General features: G+C 50.0%; 1 protein-coding gene across 1 annotated transcript; it reads left to right on the top strand.

The window, feature by feature from the left end:
* The first annotated feature begins 9545 nt into the window (after positions 1-9545).
* RPS3 (ribosomal protein S3) lies at positions 9546-16428 on the top strand. Its single transcript, XM_080350453.1, has 7 exons — positions 9546-9649; positions 11342-11472; positions 11729-11822; positions 12929-13023; positions 13756-13943; positions 15197-15393; positions 16357-16428. The coding sequence occupies exons 1-6, from the start codon at positions 9620-9622 to the stop codon at positions 15388-15390; spliced, it is 732 nt and encodes a 243-aa protein (XP_080206579.1). The 5' UTR covers positions 9546-9619; the 3' UTR covers positions 15391-15393; positions 16357-16428.
* Positions 16429-18373: the final 1945 nt, after the last annotated feature.

Here is an 18373-nt window from a genome sequence, read left to right as displayed (position 1 = left end):
ACAAATGCACCCATAAATCATGGTAAAACGCGGTACGCAGGGGAAAACAGCCGCCTCCTGCCCTCTGCTTTTTTCCTGCAGCTTGAAAGCTGATTAAGAATCACTTACTTAAACTGATGGGTTTCAAGTGATACAACCAGGGCAAACTGCTCTCCTCGAGATGCCCATTAAAGTTTCAATTTACGTACCTCGCACAGAGCCGGAGGGCTGGGGCGTGAGCTGCTGGAATGACCTCTGTTAGCAGCCAGTCAGTTCATTAAATAGTAAAGAGCCAAACAATTTCCAGCTAAATAGCACACCGAGCGTCCTTATTCCATTTCCTGTTTTTAAAGGAAGTATAAATTATTTACTAATGTGCTTAAAGTCCTTTAAGCGGATCCAGGCAGTGAAGCAAAATCTTGTTTACAGGAGGCGGATGCCCAAAGGAAAGTGTCGAAGACATGGACCCATTTGTGAGCAGTCGCTGAAACGCTGCCAACGATTTACTGGCTTTAATGGAGATAATCGGCCAGGACTACAACTGAGTCGGGCTGGTGGGTTGGACTCTGTTTTGGTAACGATTCGGTGATGAAGTTTATAGATGAAGTTTATAGATGAAGTCCAGAAAATCTCTGCTGCAGAACTTTTAGGGTTTGAACAATTGACATGTTTATGGATTTTTGTGTTTGAGCCTCATCACTTGAATGTTTTAATCACGTTCTCACGCGTGTGAAGTCTCCTCCTGGAGACTTCTCCTTCCAGAGCTGTATTTTACTAAACCACAGTTATTAATCCTTAGCGTAGACCTGAGCTGTTTCTGCCCCAGTTTTAATCCTGCTCTTGGATTCCTTTAGCAGGGAAGGGGACGGGACTGGGGCAGCTGAGCTCTGTCTCTGCCTGGAAACACCTTTTCCCCTCCCTATGCCGCAGGGTCGCGCCACCTTCCACTGCCGGACTTAGTCCCCCGTGTTCTTGCCAAGCCAAGAAACAGTAAATCCTCCCGCGTGTACAAAAGGTCTGTAAACGTGGCCCTGACTCTTGCTCCTCCCGGCCACGTTTCCACTCCATCTCGACACATTCTGATGGGTTCCTTGGGCTGCTCCGTGCGGGAAGGGGCTCACTGGAGCTGGGCTTGGGCTCCACGGGGACACGACATGTTTCTCAGGGGCTTTTCCAGAGCTCCCAGTTGTGAGCAACTTGGCGCGGGGATTTTTAACAGATGTGGCAATTCAACTCGAACGGGAGCAGCTGCTCTGACTGCAATAAACTATAATACTTTGGCTTTTGCAATGAAACTCCCATCTGAGTCAGACTTTGCAAATGCTTTACAACTGGTGCTTGCCATTCATCATATCTCTACTTGAATTACTTTCCAGGACTGCTCTCCATTCATTTCATGCAAACTATCTCTTCTTGTCCATCTCTACCCTGGGTTTCATTTTCCACAGCTGCTTGCTGGGAAAATTCATTAACTCTGTGGTGCGGCTGATTAAATTGCTGGTTGTAGGGACGGTGATTCGGATGTTTTTCTTTTCTAGGCCTCTGGCTGCGGTAGAAAAAGGTGGTGTGAGGTAGATTTAACTTGGAGCATTGACCTTGGTCTTGTTTCTTGGTGTCACAGCAGGGCCTGGGAGCTTTGGATGCGGTTTAGGGTCTTGGGAATGTGGGACGGCCAGCCTGTCCCTCTGAGGATGCTGATGGCCAAATTTTGGGACCCCTCTCAGGACACATGGAGACAACAGCGTCTTGCAGACACAAGGTTGGGTCGGTGCATCAAGCTGTAGTTTCATGCCCTGTCCCGGCACCCAGCCTTGTCCCAGCTGAGCAGAACTGACGGAAACGAGTCTGGGCAATGTGTCTGAACACATCTTCATCCACGTCGGTATTTTGGATTGCTCGTGCTCAGATTACTCTGTTTTAGGGGAATGGTTCATTTGCAATGAAACACTCCACCAATTAAGGGAGGTGAAGAGACCTTCTGCCCTTGGCTTCTTGTAGACGTGATCCTGGTCCTCTCCTCTGGTCCCAGCAGCACTGGGCTGCCACGACGCAGCTCCTGGCCCACCTCGGGGCCTCGGCTTGAGCTGAGGTTTCTGCTCTGTTCTCCGTTTCCCATCGCAGACATTCAACCCTGGGACCACTCCATGACAGGAGAGCTTCCTCACCACCGAGAAATGTGGTCAGAGCTGATGGGTGTAAATGCTTTTTTTTTCCCTCCTTTAAGTGATTTGGATATTCCTGTCATCATCACGTCTTCCATCTGATTTTCATTGCCATCTGATTTTCATCATTCCCAACCATCAGATTTCTCGCTGCTAGGGGCAGCTCTTTCCTTGTAGAGCCCACCTCGGTTCTCCACAGCTCCTCCTTGCTGTTCCTCAGGCCTTTGGGTGTCCAGGGGGCCCTTAGTCCGGTGTCACAGGTCCAGGAGTCTCTGCTCTTACACCATCCAACCGGCAGACAGCCGGTTCAGTTGGCTTCAGTCAATAAATCTATATCCATATGGATCTTTCCAAGCAGCCACCCTTTCCTTTATCACCAGCTCCATCCCTACAGCTGCAGGCAGACAAGCTCAGCTGCTGTGAAAAGAGTGATCTTAGGGGTAGAAGTGCCACCCCTCCAACAGCCCAAAATGTTTATTGGGGGAGGAGGCGAATTTTCGGGGCTTGGAAGAGTGAAGACCTGCTCTTGAGAGGCGCTTTGGGGGTCTGCTCCAGATGGGGACAGGGTTTCTGTTGAGGTTGTAATCCCTGTAGCATGGCCCCAAGGACTGTGCCACAGCTTGTTTTGACAGGGAGAAAATCAGGAGAAACGGGAGGTTTTCCAAACTGCTGAGGTATATCCAGAGAGGTGATGGGGCTTCTCCTGTCCTGCGTGGGGACCCAGCTCGTAGCTTGATATCGTGCAGGTATCTGAACCCAAGGGACCACAGGACCGATGTTTTACCTCCCTCTCATTAAATTCAGTTTGCATCTTGCTCTGTGGACACAGGTGGAAGAGGCCAGATTGGGCTGCAGCTGCCCCACGTCGCAGGAGAATGGGTGTCTCGGCACAGCAGGAAGGGGCAGACCCTGTGCTTCTGTCCAGGTGCCGTTTTGATGACGCTGAGGCTGTTCCCCTGTATTTTAGAATCATAGAATCATTTTGGTTGGAAAAGACCCTCAAGATCGTCGAGTTCAACTGTTAACACACCCCTGGCACTGCCCCATGTCCCTGAGAACCTCATCTGTCTGTCCAACCCTCCAGGGATGGTGACTCCAGCACTGCCCTGGGCAGCCTGTTCCAATGCCCCACAGCCCTTTGGGGAACAAATTGTTCCCCACATCCAACCTCAACCTCCCTTGGTGCAATTTGAGGCCATTTCCTCTGGTCCTGGCACTTGTTCCTCAGAAGAGACCGACCCTCCCCTCGCTACACCCTCCATTCAGGTAGTTGCACAGAGCAATTTTCTTCCTTTTGCAAACCAGCACAGTCCTTGGATACCTGCAGGATCTCTCTGCAGCACCAGCAATTTTTGCTGCATGAAAGCAGCAACAATGGCAATCAGGGACCTTCCCATGCAGGGTGTTTGCTCCCAAAACCACCTTTTGCCATCACCCAGGGAAAACATGGGTCATTCTAAAATCCAGCGTGCCTGTGAGCCGGGAAAGCTGCTGGCTGTCCTGGCCCCTTCACTGCAAAGGGCTGCCAGCCCCTCCTGGATGCTCTGAACGGGAGCCAGGTTCCTGGGGAGAAAACGCGGGGATTCCAGTTTAATTGAGCCTGTTCAATGGCCTTGGGCTGCTATAAACCATGTCGCTGTCTGGGCAATGAAAGGAACCAGGGGGAGGCAGGACAGCTCCTGATTCCCAAACCTGCTCCACGCCGGCATCCCCCGCAGCGAGGAAACCTGCTGCAGCTCCAGCCAACCGAGCAGCCGCGCTGGGGCTGAGAATCATAGAATCATGGAATAATTTGGGTTGGAAAGGACCTTCAAAGCTCATCTAGTGCCACCCCTGCCATGAGCAGGGACATCTTCACCAGCTCAGGTTGCTCAGAGCCCCGTCCAGCCTGGCCTGGGATGTCTCCAGGGATGGTTCATCCACCACCTCCCTGGCCAACCTGGGACAGGCTCTCACCACCCCCATTGTAAAAAAATTTCCTCCTTACATCTGACCTGAACGACAACCCTTTGCTTTGCTGGACCAGCACTGAGCTCTCCAGGATGAAGGGTGCAGGCACATCACAGCTTTTTCAGGATGCTGCCAGCTTCCATTTCAGCAGGGATGGAGCGGAGGTGAATCCATCCCCGTTGGGTTGCAGACAGCATCTTGGAGCATCACCACTTATCTCTGGGAATCGCACTGGCCGGCTCGGGCTGCAGACGGGGACGGCCCGAGCCAAGGGAGGAATCCCACGTTGCTATTTGTGGAAGGGACTGAAATGTTCCCGGCTGTGAAGGCCCCAGCTCGGAGCCCGCTGGCTTAGCCGGGCTGTGTCTGGGGGGAGAGGGGACATTCCCTTGCTGCCTAACGCCACCAAGGCCCCTGCTTTGTACCAGGGTGCAGCTTGACCCCGACTCTGGTTGTCAATGCTGACCCTGAAATGCTGACACAACACATAGTTTCTCCTTAATAGGGCATGGAAAAGGCGATTCACGTCAGGGCCAGGCTTTTTTGCTAATGTTGTGCCTTTCCCTGTCTTTATATGATCCAGAAATACATGGGTTGAGCCCCTCCTGGATAAACTCAGCCTAAAAAAAAAAAGATGATCTTGGGCAGATACTTCCTGCTCTGGAAGCATCGTGGTCCCAAGCTGGAAATCAGCAGAGTGGGTTTTGTGCAGGTTTGGAGGGTCTTTTCTTAAAAATGGTTTGAGCCCCTGGTTAACAGGCTCTTGAGTTCAGATCCCTACACAGAGACACCCTCAACTCCTGGTCACTTCTTCAAACCAGTGTCTGATGGTCTGGCATCACCCTGGGGTGAGGATCTCAAACGCAGATGTTCCTTCAACTTGTCCCCAAGTGCCACCCCCAGACTTGACCACCTTCGTGGCCATTTGAGCAAGATGTTCCTGCCTGGCCCCCATCCCCCTCCTGCAATTTGCTGCTCTCTCTTTGATGCTCACAGGCTGCTGTGGAGCTGGGCTGGAGCAGAGGAACGAGCAGGGTTTTAAATAACCTCCCCCCAAATATATGTGTGTTTGTGTTGGATCGTTTCTGGGAGCTGGTTCACAGCGGGGCTCCAGAAACAGCGGGATGGGCCGTGGAGGGGGAGGAAGGGGCAGGGGTGAGGGAGGAAAGAGGGGGAGCGATTCTCAGCCTCTTTGCTGCCAGGGAAAATGCGACACTGCACCACGCTGGAAAAAAAAAAAGGAAAGGTTTTCCCACAGATGAGATTTCTCCTGCTAATCTTGTGTCTCAGTGGTGGGGTGGGGAAAAGTCACACACACCCCCACTCTTGTTTGGGTCTGCTGCTGTGTCTCTCAGTCCTGTGGTCCATCCAGACGGATTAGAGATGTTTGAGGTACATCCCTGGCCTTTTGGCTTTAGTATCTCCACTAAGGTGGTGCCCTGTGGTATTTTCCTACCTGCATTAAATCCCAGGCGCCCTCCTGAACTCGCCTGCAGCTCGGCCTCAGCGCCGTGCAGCCCAGCAGCCCCAGCTCCTCTTGTGGATAAGGCTCAGCTGGTCCCTCTGAGGACGGTGAGAAGCAACCTGCAGACTCAGATCGGGGGACAGAAATGAGGGCGCCTTACAGCCAGGACGATTTCTTGCAGATGTAGGGTTGAATGAAGCATTGGTGGTGATTTATACGGTGCTAGGAAGGGAGCAACACCTCTTCTGACACCGGCACATGAGCTGGCTTTTCTGTGTCCAGGGATGCAGCTGGAGAATCACAGAATCCATCAAATCCAACCATAACCCAACCCCAGCACTACCCCATGTCCCTGAGAACCTCATCTCTGTGTCTGTTCAACCCCTCCAGGGATGGTGACTCCAGTACTGCCCTGGGCAGCCTGTTCCAATGCCCCACAGCCCTTTGAGGAAGAAATTGTTCCCCACATCCAACCTCAACCTCCCCTGGCGCAACTTGAGGCCGTTTCCTCTGCTCCTGGCGCTTGTTCCTGGGGAGCAGAGCCCGACCCCCCCTGGCTCCAAGCTCCTTTCAGGCAGTTCAGAGATCAGAAGGTCTCCCCCTCCCAGCTCCTTTTCCGCCGAGCACTTTCCAGCTGCTCTTCCCCGAGCCTGTAGCGCTGCCTGGGGCTGGTGTGACCCAAGTGCAGGATCCAGCACTTGGCCTTGGTGAACCTCACACAATTGGCCTCAGAAAAGCACCAAGAGCTCACAAGCACCTCAACAGCTATTTCTGGCCACACTACAAGAGGCCGGTCGAAGCCCTGGGCTCCCAGTGCCCCCTAAAACCTGTTTGCAGCCTGGCCGCAGTCTCACTCCCCAGGGGAGCGATTGGGAAGAGATAGATGGAGCTGTTGCTCCTAATTTGTGCAAGAGGAAATCCCCATGGACAGCAACTGGCACTTGAGGAGCTTGGAGGTGACAAGAGAGGGGAGGATGGGGCCACTAGAGAGACCACCAAGGTCAGCGTGTTTGGGCAGCCTGAGAGCGAGGGAAGAGTTGGAGCAGAGGACAGTAGGCACGACTGTGGGGAAGGGGGGACAGGAGTGAGGGACAGCATCTTCTGCTGTGTCCCTTCAATCTGGAGAGATCCCAGCCCTCTGCAGCGGGTGGGGAGAGAGGATGCAGGGTGGAGGATGAGGGACAGCCAAGCCTGGGCTGGTGCAGATGAAGGGAAGGAGTTGGTTGAGGGGAGGGTGTGATGGTTGGAAACGCCAGAAGTGAGAGAAAGGTGTTTGGTGACAACAAGAGGGGGCACAAGTCCCTCACCAGCAGCTGACTTGGCAAAGTGGACCATGGGCTGCTCCGGACAGGCTGTTTCACTGATGTCTCTGTCACTCCTTAAATCCTGGAGAAACAAATCCCTGGGGAAGAGGGAGGAGGGAAATGAGGAGAAACACGAAGCTTTTCCCACCCTTGTCGCCATCTCCACTGACATCTAGTGGCAAAATAATCTTTCCCCTGTCAGAGAGAAGAGCTGTCTCCTTCCAGGCACTGCGGCCTCCCCACTGCTCCCTGCAGCGATATTGGGCTGCGTGTTGGAAGGAGAGGTATTTGCCAGCACTGTACTGGTCATACTGGTATTCCCTGCATGGTTATATCTCAATGAGGCAACGCTAAGTAAACTGGTCCGTGTCAGACACCTCACGCTCCCAGGTGGGAAAGGTCCCGCTCTCTGTCCTTGCTCGGAGGGTCGGTACCAGCTCCAGAGCGGAGCTGCCTCCTCCTCGCTGTTCCCAGAGTGATGCTGATTGTCACCTGATACATCTATAGAATCACAGAACCATTTCAGTTGGAAGAGACCCTCAGGATCATTGAGTCCAACCATAACCTAGACTAACCCCAGCACTAAACCATGTCCCTAAAAACCTCATCTCCCTCTGTTCAACCCCTCCAGGGATGGTGACTCCAGCACTGCCCTGGGCAGCCTGTTCCAATGCCCCACAGCCCTTTGGGGAACAAATTGTTCCCCACATCCAACCTCAACCTCCCCTGGCGCAACTTGAGGCCGTTTCCTCTGCTCCTGGCGCTTGTTCCTGGGGAGTAGAGCCCGACCCCCCTGGCTCCAAGCTCCTTTCAGGCAGTTCAGAGATCAGAAGGTCTCCTCTCAGCTCCTGTTCTCCAGCTGAACCCCCCAGGTCCCTCAGCCGCTCCCATCACACTTGTGCTCCAGCCCCTCACCAGCTTTGTCACCCTCCTCTGTGCTCTCTCTAGCGCCTCAATTTCCTTTTTATGATGAGGAGCCCAAAACTGCCCCCAGGATTGGCGGTTTGGCCTCCCCAGGTCCCAGCACAGGGACGGTCACTGCCCTGGGCCTGCTGGCCACACCAGTGCTGGTACCAGCCAGGATGCTGGTGGCCTCTTGGCCACCTGGGCACACGCTGGCTCATGTTCAGCCGCTGGCACCAACACCCCCAGCTCCTTTTCCGCCGGGCACTTTCCAGCCGCTCTTCCCCGAGCCTGTAGCGCTGCCTGGGGTTGCTGTGACCCCAGGGCAGGACCCGGCACTTGGCCTTGCTGAACCTCAGACAATTGGCCTCAGCCCATCGATCCAGCCGGGCCAGACCCCTCTGTATGGCCTTCCCACCCTCCAGCACATCAACACTCCACCCAACTTGGTATCACCTGCAAACTCACTGAGGGTGCACTCGACCCCCTCACGAGTCCCCTTATGGGGACCTTTGCTCTTCAGCTTTGCACAACTTGAGCAGTCTAGCCCAAAAACAGAGACAGTGGGGGAGACAGAGGATCAGATGGAATTATTTACAGAGCCATTAAGTGTTGTTTTCCTATTTCTTCTTACTTATTTTTTGATAATTCTACCATTTAATTTCTTCTTCTATTGCAAAGATGCAATGGGGTCTATGCATTCATGGCTGTGCAATGCCCCTGCCTTCACCCGTGGCCACTTATTTTCTGCAAGGCTTTCCCAAAGAAGCCTTACAAAAAGTCAAATAGCTCATTTTGACCTTTTTTTTGCCCTCATCCCCCTACCTGGTGGCTCCTTTCCAGGAGGTTTGCAAGGCAGAAATTCCCTTTGCTGGCTCTTCCCAAACAGACCGTATTTACCCACCGGCGTGCGGGTATTTTCATGTATCATTTCTACCCATTATTATAATTTCTAGTTGAAGTGGCACAACCAGCCCCCTGTAATCCCCTACAAACCCTGGACCATTTATAATAATAACAATAAAAAAGCCACTTTCCCCATCTTCGACCACCACAGGAGAAATCCCATCTTACTGGTGCTAATTTAACTCAGTGCCCAGACTGCAGAGGTGATAATATGATTATAAGAGGAAAAATATCCCGCAGAAGATCTGCCCTGGAGCCACAACTGTCCTGTTGGCCGAATTATTTGTCTTTTAGTGAGGTGTAGAGCCCTCGAGATGCTGCACACATAGAGCAGGTAAGACCTGCAATAGCTGTAAGTTTACAGTTAGATATCATTCATATTTACAGTTAACTATTGATAGTTAATAGCTGTTGTTAACATTTCCATAAAGCAGCAAATTATGGGGTAATAGTAGAGCATCCTCTGGTGGCAAAGGCTCCTCATTTTCCGCTGGAAATTAACCAAATAACCTGTGATTTTCACACCTTTTTCCTCATGAGCTCTGAGTACCTAAAAAATAAAGGTTAAAAAGACTGTTAGGAGCCTGTTAGGGGGGACTGTGCTGTTCCCCTCACCTCAGGCTGCGCTTCCCTCACAGCACGGCGAAGAGAAGATGTCTTTATTACCAGAGAACGCCCCCACGTAGCAAATCGGGGTGGATTATATCGGTTTTGTAGCCGCTTTAATGCGGGTTGTGGGCGTTCACAGCCTGTCAGGGCGGGAAAACCCACTGACAGGGTCCAGCCTCCCCAACATGGCGGCGCGTCAGCACCGGGGAGACTACATTTCCCATCGGCCCCCGCCCGCCGACCCACGTGATCGCGGCGGCCCAATGGGGAGCGGCGGAAGGCAGATATAGCCCTCCCTCTGGGAAGGGTTCCCTCCTTTCCGCCGGGCGGCGCGGCTCAAGATGGCGGTGCAGATCTCCAAGAAGCGCAAGGTGAGGGCGGCGGCCTGGCTCGCCGCAGCTTTGGGGCGCCTCCATACCGGCGGGGTCGCGTCGGAGGAGGCCTCGGGCTTCGCCGGGGCGGGGCGGCGGGGTGGGGATGGCGGCGGATGCGGGAGGATGGCGGCGGATTGCGGCTGGGCGGCCCGGCGGGGAACATGGCGGCGGGAGGCCGGGGTGAGGGAATGCGCGGGGGGCCCTGCGCAGACCACGGGGCGGGGGGAGAGCGCGGGGGGGCAGCTGTGATTCCCCCTCACAGCCCTGCCTGGGGCCTGCGCTGAGCTCTGGGCCCTGGCGAGGCTCCATCTGCAGAACTGTGCCCAGTGTCCGGGCTCGACTGGGCAGAGAAGAACCGGATGAAGTTCAACAAGGGCAAGTTTTGGATCCTGGGGAGTGACAGCCGCAGGCACTAGGACAGGTTGGGGTTGACCTGCTGGAAAGCAGGATTTCAGAGAAAGACCTGGGCGTCCTGGGGGACAACAGGTTGACCATGAATCAACAGTGTGCCAACATGAATCAACATGTGGCCAAGAGGCCAATGGTACCTGGTCTACGTAGGAAGAGTGTGACCAGCAGGTTGAGGGAGGTTCCTCCCCCTCTGCTCTGCCCTGGTGAGGCAGAATCTGGAGCATTGGGTCCAGTTCTGGGCTCCCCAGTTTAAGAAGCACAAGGAATTACTGGGGAGAGTCCAGTGGTGGGCTACAAAGATGCTGAGGGGTCTGGAGCATCTTTGTGATGAGGAGACACTGAGAGAGCTGGGGCTGTTGAGCTGGAGATGAGAAGCTGAGAGGGATGTGATCAATGGATCAATATGTCAGGGTGGGTGTCAGAGAGTGGACCAGACTCTGTTCAGTGGTGCCCAGCGCCAGGGTGAGGGGCAGCGGGCACAGACTGAAACACAGGGGGCTTCATCTGAACATGAGCAGCAGCTTCTTTGCTGAGAGGTGCCAGAGCCTGGCCCAGGCTGCCCAGAGCGGGTGTGGAGTCTCCTTCTCTGGAGACATTGAAACCCGCCCGGACCGGCCCTCTGTGATCTGCTCTGGTGACCCTGCGTGAGCAGGTGGGTTGGACTGGGGGATCTCCAAAGGTCCCTTCAACCCAAACCACCCTGTGGTTCTGTGACTCCCTGATCAGAGAGTGCAGGACTCTGCCTGTCTTGGAGAAGGGGGAGGTTTGACGCCTGTGCATTGTAAGGGTAGAAGTGGGAGCCCTGGCAGCAGGACTTGTGGGGCTTATAAAGGGATATGACCTCTGAAATTATTTTATGTAATTTCGTACCAAATCTGAAGTGCCACTGCAAGACATAGCTATGATTTCTGCCTGACGTCGATCAGGCAGTGATGTAGGCTCCTGCTAGAGTTGAATTGAATTGTCTCTGGGAACTTCAGGAGAAATGCTTTTATTTGTCCCCACTGATACTTCCTCTCTGTGGGGGAAGCAGCTGTCAGTCTGCAGTATGATCATAGAATCATTTCAGTTGGAACAGACCCTTAAGATCATAGAGTCCAACCATAATCTAAATTTAGCCCTAAATAATGTCCCTAAGAACTTCATCTATATGTTTTTAAAACCTCTCCAGGGATGGTGATCCCAGGGATGAATTGCTCCTAAACTCATTATGTGAAAATTGTGTGTTCAGGCTGTTTACTTTGACACGATCCATTTGTTGTTGTTTTATTTTTTTAGTTTGTCGCTGACGGTATCTTCAAAGCTGAGCTGAATGAGTTTCTGACTCGTGAACTGGCTGAAGATGGGTACTCGGGCGTTGAAGTCCGGGTCACTCCAACCAGGACTGAGATTATCATACTTGCCACCAGGTAACTGCGGTGCTGCTGCTGACTTTATGGGTGCCGTACAAGGCTGTAAGGGATTCTGCTGCTGGCTGAAGATTAAAGCCATAAATAGTATGGTAAACTACTTGAGAAAGAGATCCTAAAGTGATCTTTAGTGACAGAGTAGTGCTACAACCCCTAAACTAAGTTATATACTCGGCTTGGAAGCTCTCTGGGATGGTTACAGGCTCAGATGTGGAGACACTTTTCTCAGTCATACTGTACTTACTTTTTTTTCCAGAACTCAGAATGTCCTGGGTGAGAAAGGCCGCCGCATCCGGGAGCTGACGGCTGTCGTGCAGAAGAGGTTTGGATTCCCTGAGGGAAGCGTTGAGGTAAAACTGTCTCAGTTAAAACAGGAGTACGTGGGTTGTGCACTTAGATTTGTGTGCTGTCTGCATGGTGTCACCTGAAAGGGGGTTTGACTTGAAGATAACTTGGGCTGTGGTTTGCCTGTTCTCACAGAACACTCCTGCATGGAAATCCAAAATGCTTTGCTCTTTGTGGTATTTTAAGTGCTGTCGCTTTGGCTGTTTTCTCCGATTTCCCAACAAGGAGGATGCAAATAAAACTTTTAAAGCTTGTCTGTAGATGTTTTCTAGAGAATGGTGCTGTCTCAATATTGAAGTGAGAAGGAGCTTAATGTTTTGTACTTGTGTGTTACCATTTCCCTTATTGAATTCATAATGCTTCTGTCCTTAGAAAGAAACTGTTTCATTGCAGAAGGATCGTTGACATTTTTGGTTAAAAAGGGCAGTAAAGTGACCAGCAATTTCTCATCTTCATGTTTGAAATCTGGTGGCTGTACTTGCACTTTTCTCTGAAACAAATTAGCGGTGGGGGGCAGTGTGTGTTCTGGGGTAATGCTCAGATTTATTCCTGCTTGGCCAGTGTTGTTGGATCACATTGTACAGTGCAAATTGCTGATTATCTCCAGCAGATGGTTAAACACAGTGACACAAACTCACACAGCACATCAGGATTTGTCAGCTCTAGGAATATTGTGTGTGTGATTTGGAATGTCTGCTTCTTCTGAAGTATCAGACTTGGGGCTTTTGGAGATGTTAGATTAAATACACTCTCCCAGCTTTTAAAAATCAAAGCTTTTCTTAGATTTGATTTTAATACTTAAGTAGACTTACATAACTGATGTAAAAACTGTCTGAAGTTTTTGTGGTTGTTTGGATACCTCTCTCTAGTGGTACGGAGTATTTTAAGTCTGTTGGAAGCAGCAGCTCTTTGAGACTGCACCATAGATATTTTAATAGTCTCCTGGCTTTCAGTGGAGCATTGTGAGTGTTTCTGAGCTCTACCAGGAGCAGGAAACTGGCACTAAAGGAGTTAAGGGAGTGTAGTGCCCGAAGATAAAACTTCTGCATGTTAAATTAAAAGTATCTTGAAATACAGCCCTGTTTCTGAGTTTACTTCTTCTCCTTTCTAGCTCTATGCTGAGAAGGTGGCCACGAGAGGTCTGTGTGCAATCGCTCAGGCAGAGTCTCTGCGGTACAAGCTTCTGGGAGGTTTAGCGGTGCGTCGGTGAGTAGAGCAAGTTGAACGTGATTGCACAGTGAGGAAGTGTGGGCTTCAAATACCATTTCATAAACAAACTCCTGCTGACTTGCCTTTAGTTTTAAAATTTAACCTAGTCATACTGCGCTTGGAAAGGACAGGTCATATTTTTTATAATTCTACCATATAGAAGCTTTTTGTTTAATATACGGTTACTTTTGATAGTAATTGCTAGATAACGTATTTCAGATTTAAAAATTGAAGTCATAGAATATATTAGAATACACGTCTGACTGGTGTGCATAAAGCTTACTTGTATTTCTTTGTGAATAAATGGGTAGAAGAGTGAAACACAATTTCAGGCCTTCTGGCTGAATTGTAGTTCAGGTGACAGTGGCCTTGCCTCTCAAGTCCCTTCGGTGACGACAAGATGACGAGTCAGAAGCGGGTGGCTCTTGTTGCAGTGCCTGTGCAGTGTCACGTTCTGTGATGCTGCGTGCAGTTCTTCAACAGGAGCGTCCTGTCATCGTTGATTGATTTAGAGGCATTTGTCTGAGAAGGGACGAGGAGCCGCACTCCTGACATGTTACACAGAATTGCCACCGTTTCTACAACCTTACAAGGACCATAAGTCTCGAGAGTTTTCTTAGGCTGCTAAAACAGTGTCTGTGCTTGAAACTGGGGTAAAATGCCTCCGCAGAGCCGTGTGGGTTTGGCAGTGGGAGTAACGCAGTGGCTGTTGCTGCTCTTTTCCTTCAGAGCCTGCTACGGTGTGCTCCGCTTCATCATGGAGAGCGGTGCCAAGGGTTGTGAGGTGGTTGTGTCTGGCAAACTCAGGGGTCAGCGTGCCAAATCCATGAAGTTTGTGGATGGCCTGATGATCCACAGTGGAGACCCAGTGAATTACTACGTCGACACAGCTGTGCGTCATGTCCTTCTGCGGCAGGGTGAGTGACTGGGATGCACATCCCTTTGCAGCTCTTTGGGTTCCTTCTACTCGTGCTTCAGAGCCAGAAGATCTCAACTCCTGCTGTCTTGTACCTGCAGGTTGGAGGTTTCCCTCTGTCACCTGTGGGGTGGCAATTCACATGACTTTGATCCTGCAAACTGGTTCAGTTGTGCTACCACTAGTTGTGTTGACTCTGAAAATCTGTTTTCTTGGGCTTTTGCAACTAAGGTCTCACTGTGGAGTTTGCACAGTACATCTGGGGTAGAACTTTATTTGTGTTACATGAATGGGAAATGGAGAAAGGGGCCTTCAGCAGAGGACAGAATTTCATATAGTCATCCCAGTCATCCACTTTTCTAGTGGTGGGGATTGAATGTTTCCAGTTGAGAACGGGGCTTCAGTTTTTCAAGATACTAGTGTCCTGTGGCCTCTGAGGTTGGTAGCAAAACACCTTACAAATGGAACACATATTGAGTTTAAGAGCTGTTGGCAGTTGGGATTCCTAGGGGCTGGCAGACAGAACGCGAGTGCTACAAGACCCACAAAAAACAAGGGCCAGACACTTTTCCCCCGTAACTGTGCCCTGGCAAGTCCTCCCAGCTAAACCAGCCAAGCCTGCTTGCACTTGGCCTTCCCTCTGGTAAAATGCAAATGACTTCTGCATCTTAATTGGCTTTGGGTTATTTAATTGCAGAACACTTGATGTAGGGATATCAGTATAGGCAAAGCTGCTCTCCACCTTCCCTTCGGTGATGATACGATGACGAGTCAGAAGGGATGTCCGTGTGTCACTGCCGCCTGTTCAGTGCCATGTTCTGTGGTGCTGTGCTGAGGCTGCCTTGGCCAGGACATCCTACTCATTGGATGATTTAGAGGCATTTGTCTGAGAAGGGATGCAAAAGAAGAAAAAAGTGCAGTTTCCTAGGAAAGTGAGCAGAGTTATAACAGGAAGGACAGGGTTTAAAACCAGGGTTAGCCTGGCTTAAATATATAGCATGTTTTTAGTCCCAGGCTGCAGTTAGTGAAGGCAATGAATTGGATAGAGGTAAACACACTGATTTAAAATGCACAGTAATTAGATTTTTAAGCTTTAGCACATTTGTGTTAATCAGCTTGCATCTTCATTGTTGTCAGGAGATGTTCGTAGTGCGGATGGCATATTTTATAACCTTGAAGCTTGTCTCTGCTCCACGTGTGCTTGGTATTTTGTGTCAAATTAGCATGCCTGTGTTGTCCTGTTGCTCTTTGCAGGAGTACTGGGAATCAAAGTAAAGATTATGTTGCCTTGGGACCCAAGTGGAAAGATTGGCCCCAAAAAACCTCTGCCAGACCACGTCAGCATCGTGGAACCCAAAGAAGAGATCTTGCCCACCACCCCTATTTCAGAGCAGAAAGGTGGCAAACCAGAACAGCCAGCGATGCCTCAGCCGGTTCCCACTGCCTGAGGGGTAAGTGCCTGTGATGGGGGAGAGGTAGTTTTGGTGAGAATTCATGCAGAAAAGGTGTTGTGTCACCAAAACCAGATGTCCAGTAGCTGGGATGCTGGGAGGAAAAGCTGCTGCCGTTGTACCTGGTACAGCGGTCAGCTGGTTTTAGAGTGTTGCCCTGGATGAAGGTGTAAGACGCTGCAAACCTGCTAAGCACACCCTTCAGTGACGATGAGATGACGAGTCTGAAAGGGAATGTCCTTGTCCAAGTGCCCTTTTTTGTGTTGTGTTCTACAGCATGGATTTGGGGACCTTGGGTCACAATTTGAGTGACTTAGAGGCATTTGTCCGAGAAGGGTTCAGTGTCTTGAATATTTTCACATTGTACCATTTGCTACCAGTGTGCAGTTGACTGCGCAAGGTATATATTCCTTATATATACACCTTACCTCATGGGATCCAGTTTGGGATAGACTTAGAAGCCAATAACGTTGAGCACAACGTATAGACTAGTTTTGTAAGTAAATAATCAAAGTCTGAAATCCGGTCTCCTTGAATGAATAGCTTCTAAGACAGAAATTAAAAACTCAAAGTTGTCTTGAGACCTGCTCTGGGTTGTTCCCAGTGAAAAAGTGCAACTTGCTACTTTTAAAAGTTTGCTTTGCTTTTTCCGATTAAGGCAGCAGGAGGCACAGGGGCTTGTGGCCTCTTGTAGAACTTTCTTAGCTGCTGGTGAAAGCCAAGCTGAGTTTTCTAATGGAAACAAGCCTTGTTTGAACAGGGAGGAGAGTTCAGACGCTTTGCAGTCCCACAGTGAAACAAGGGGGTCTGACTTGCAAGATCTGTTCCTGCAAGGAAAATGCAGGAAGGGAGAGATGCCATTTAATTTGAGAACTTGGAGCCTGTTCAGTGTTTTGGGTAGAAGAATGATTACGGGAAAATGGTTTGTCACCATCTCACTCAGTATTTTGTTTTTCCTTGTAGGGTTTGTAACATCTACAACCAGAAGCTTGACTGTCCTGAAAACATCTCTTAATAAAATCACAAAAGACAGTGTTTGTGGAGGTGCTTTATTTTTTTGCAAGATATCTTCCAGGAAAGCCTTGCTCTCTCACTTTTGGTATGAAAGGAATTCAGTTGCATTTCTTCCAGCTTGCTTTACCTTTTGGGAGTGAACTCCTCAGATCCTGATCTAAACAAAATGGGGACAAAAATGCTGATTTGTATGAAGAGCTGGAGCAGCGATCTGGTGTTTAGAGGGCGATGACTGACACCCCATGAACTGGAGTAGTACCAGTACCTCTCCAGTTACATACCAGTCCCTTTCTCTGAGATTTCCAGAAGAGGGAGCTTTTTTAGTGAGGTCCAAAGCAGTTGCAGTAGTTTATACCTTTTTGGCCTGAACTAAGGTGTTACTATGATCTGCTAAATGCTTTTTTCACTTCTGTACATCCATTTCTCTTTAATTATAAAGACATTCACTATGTCACTTTCAGGGCTGTAAACTATATAGGAACATTATAGTTCTTGTTTGGATCAGGTCACCTTAGTTGGTGGAGGTGTGGGGTGAGACAAACTTCTGAGTAGGTATTCACATGTTAGTTGGGGCAAAAAAAGAAGTTACACTCTGGATTTCAAACTTCTGTCTTAAGCTTTGACATTAAAATATATTTAAGTGATTCTTTGAGGCCTGAGCAAACTTAAGTTGTCACTGTATTAATAACTGGGCTTTAATGAGCTGTAGGATAAGATCCTGAAGTTGATAATAGATAACAAGGTTACTTATGCTATGGAAATACATGGTCTGTAGGCAGGGATGTTTTCACTTCTGTTGCTGTATTAATTACCTTTGATGCTGTTGTTTGCAGTCCAGCTGAAGCCCTGCAGGTGCAGCAGTGAGACTGAGCATTTGGTTCAGTTTCAGGCAGAGATTCTGGTTCTATCAGCTCCTTTCTCAGGGTGTTTTTCCAAGTCTAGTGCAGTAATGGGAAGAGACTGTTGTGCACATTGTAAGAGATTATTTTGGGCACAGGATTGAGAAATTTAAAACCTGTCGCATTAACAAAAAGATGTACAAATCTGCGAAACTTGCTGCTTTAGGAATAGCTTTCACATCCAGATTTCCATTTCCAGGAGGCTTCTCTGAGGGAGCTGGGAGGCAGCTTGTGAACTGGGATTTCATACTGGAGGTGTTGGGAACTGGTCCATCAGCAGCGTGTGTGGATGCGTGAGCCTCAGCCTTCCTGTTCCCAGCTTCTCTGGCTGGGGACCTTGTCACTTTAGAGGAGCGGGAAATGTGTGAAAGCTGGAAGGCCTGAAGCAATAGAAAAGTGACCCGCAATGCAGGGCCCTGTGTTGTGTCTAAATTCTTACATATGCTTGATGATGACAGGGTAGAAATTTCTCCTGCAGATCACTCAGATCTCTGTTTTGAAGCCTTCCAACTCAGTCCATTAGACTGTTAATCTCACTGATGCAATCAAGAGATGTTTAGTTGCTTGTAAAATCAAGAGATGCACGAGTAGTGTAAAATTGTTATTGCCGTACCTCTCTTCTTGCTAGATCCATTGTGTTGTGAGAAGTTGAGGACAACAAGGATTATCGCTCTGGTGAGACCCCCCTGCAGTGCTGGTCCAGCTCTGGATCCTCAGCACAGGACACACATGGACCTGCTGGAGAGGAGCCAGAGAAATTATCTGAGGCTGGAACAGCTCTGCTGGGAGGACAGGCTGAGAGAGTTGGGGTGTTCAGCTGGAGAAGAAAAGCTCTGCAGATACCTTAGTGCGGCCTTTCTGGACTTGGAAGGGGCTGAGAAGAAAGATGGGGACAGACTTTTGAGCAGGGCCTGTTGTGATAGGATAAGGTGTGATGGTTTTAAACTAAAGAAGGGAGATTCAGGCCAGACATGAGGAAGAAATTGTTGCCCTGAGGGTGGTGAGAGCCTGGCCCAGGTTGGCCAGAGAGGTGGTGGATGAACCATCCCTGGAGACATCCCAGGCCA

This window comes from Nesoenas mayeri, assembly GCF_963082525.1.
Source record: "Nesoenas mayeri genome assembly, chromosome: 1".
Lineage (NCBI taxonomy): Eukaryota > Metazoa > Chordata > Aves > Columbiformes > Columbidae > Nesoenas > Nesoenas mayeri.
This window is presented reverse-complemented; position numbering and strand designations above follow the sequence as displayed.

Coding starts and splice junctions, on each gene's coding strand:
- RPS3 (XM_080350453.1), top strand. CDS start 9,620: ATGGCGGTGCAGATCTCCAAGAAGCGCAAG. Junction 9,650..11,341: donor AGATCTCCAAGAAGCGCAAG/GTGAGGGCGGCG, acceptor TTATTTTTTTAG/TTTGTCGCTGACGGTATCTT. Junction 11,823..12,928: donor TCCCTGAGGGAAGCGTTGAG/GTAAAACTGTCT, acceptor TCTCCTTTCTAG/CTCTATGCTGAGAAGGTGGC.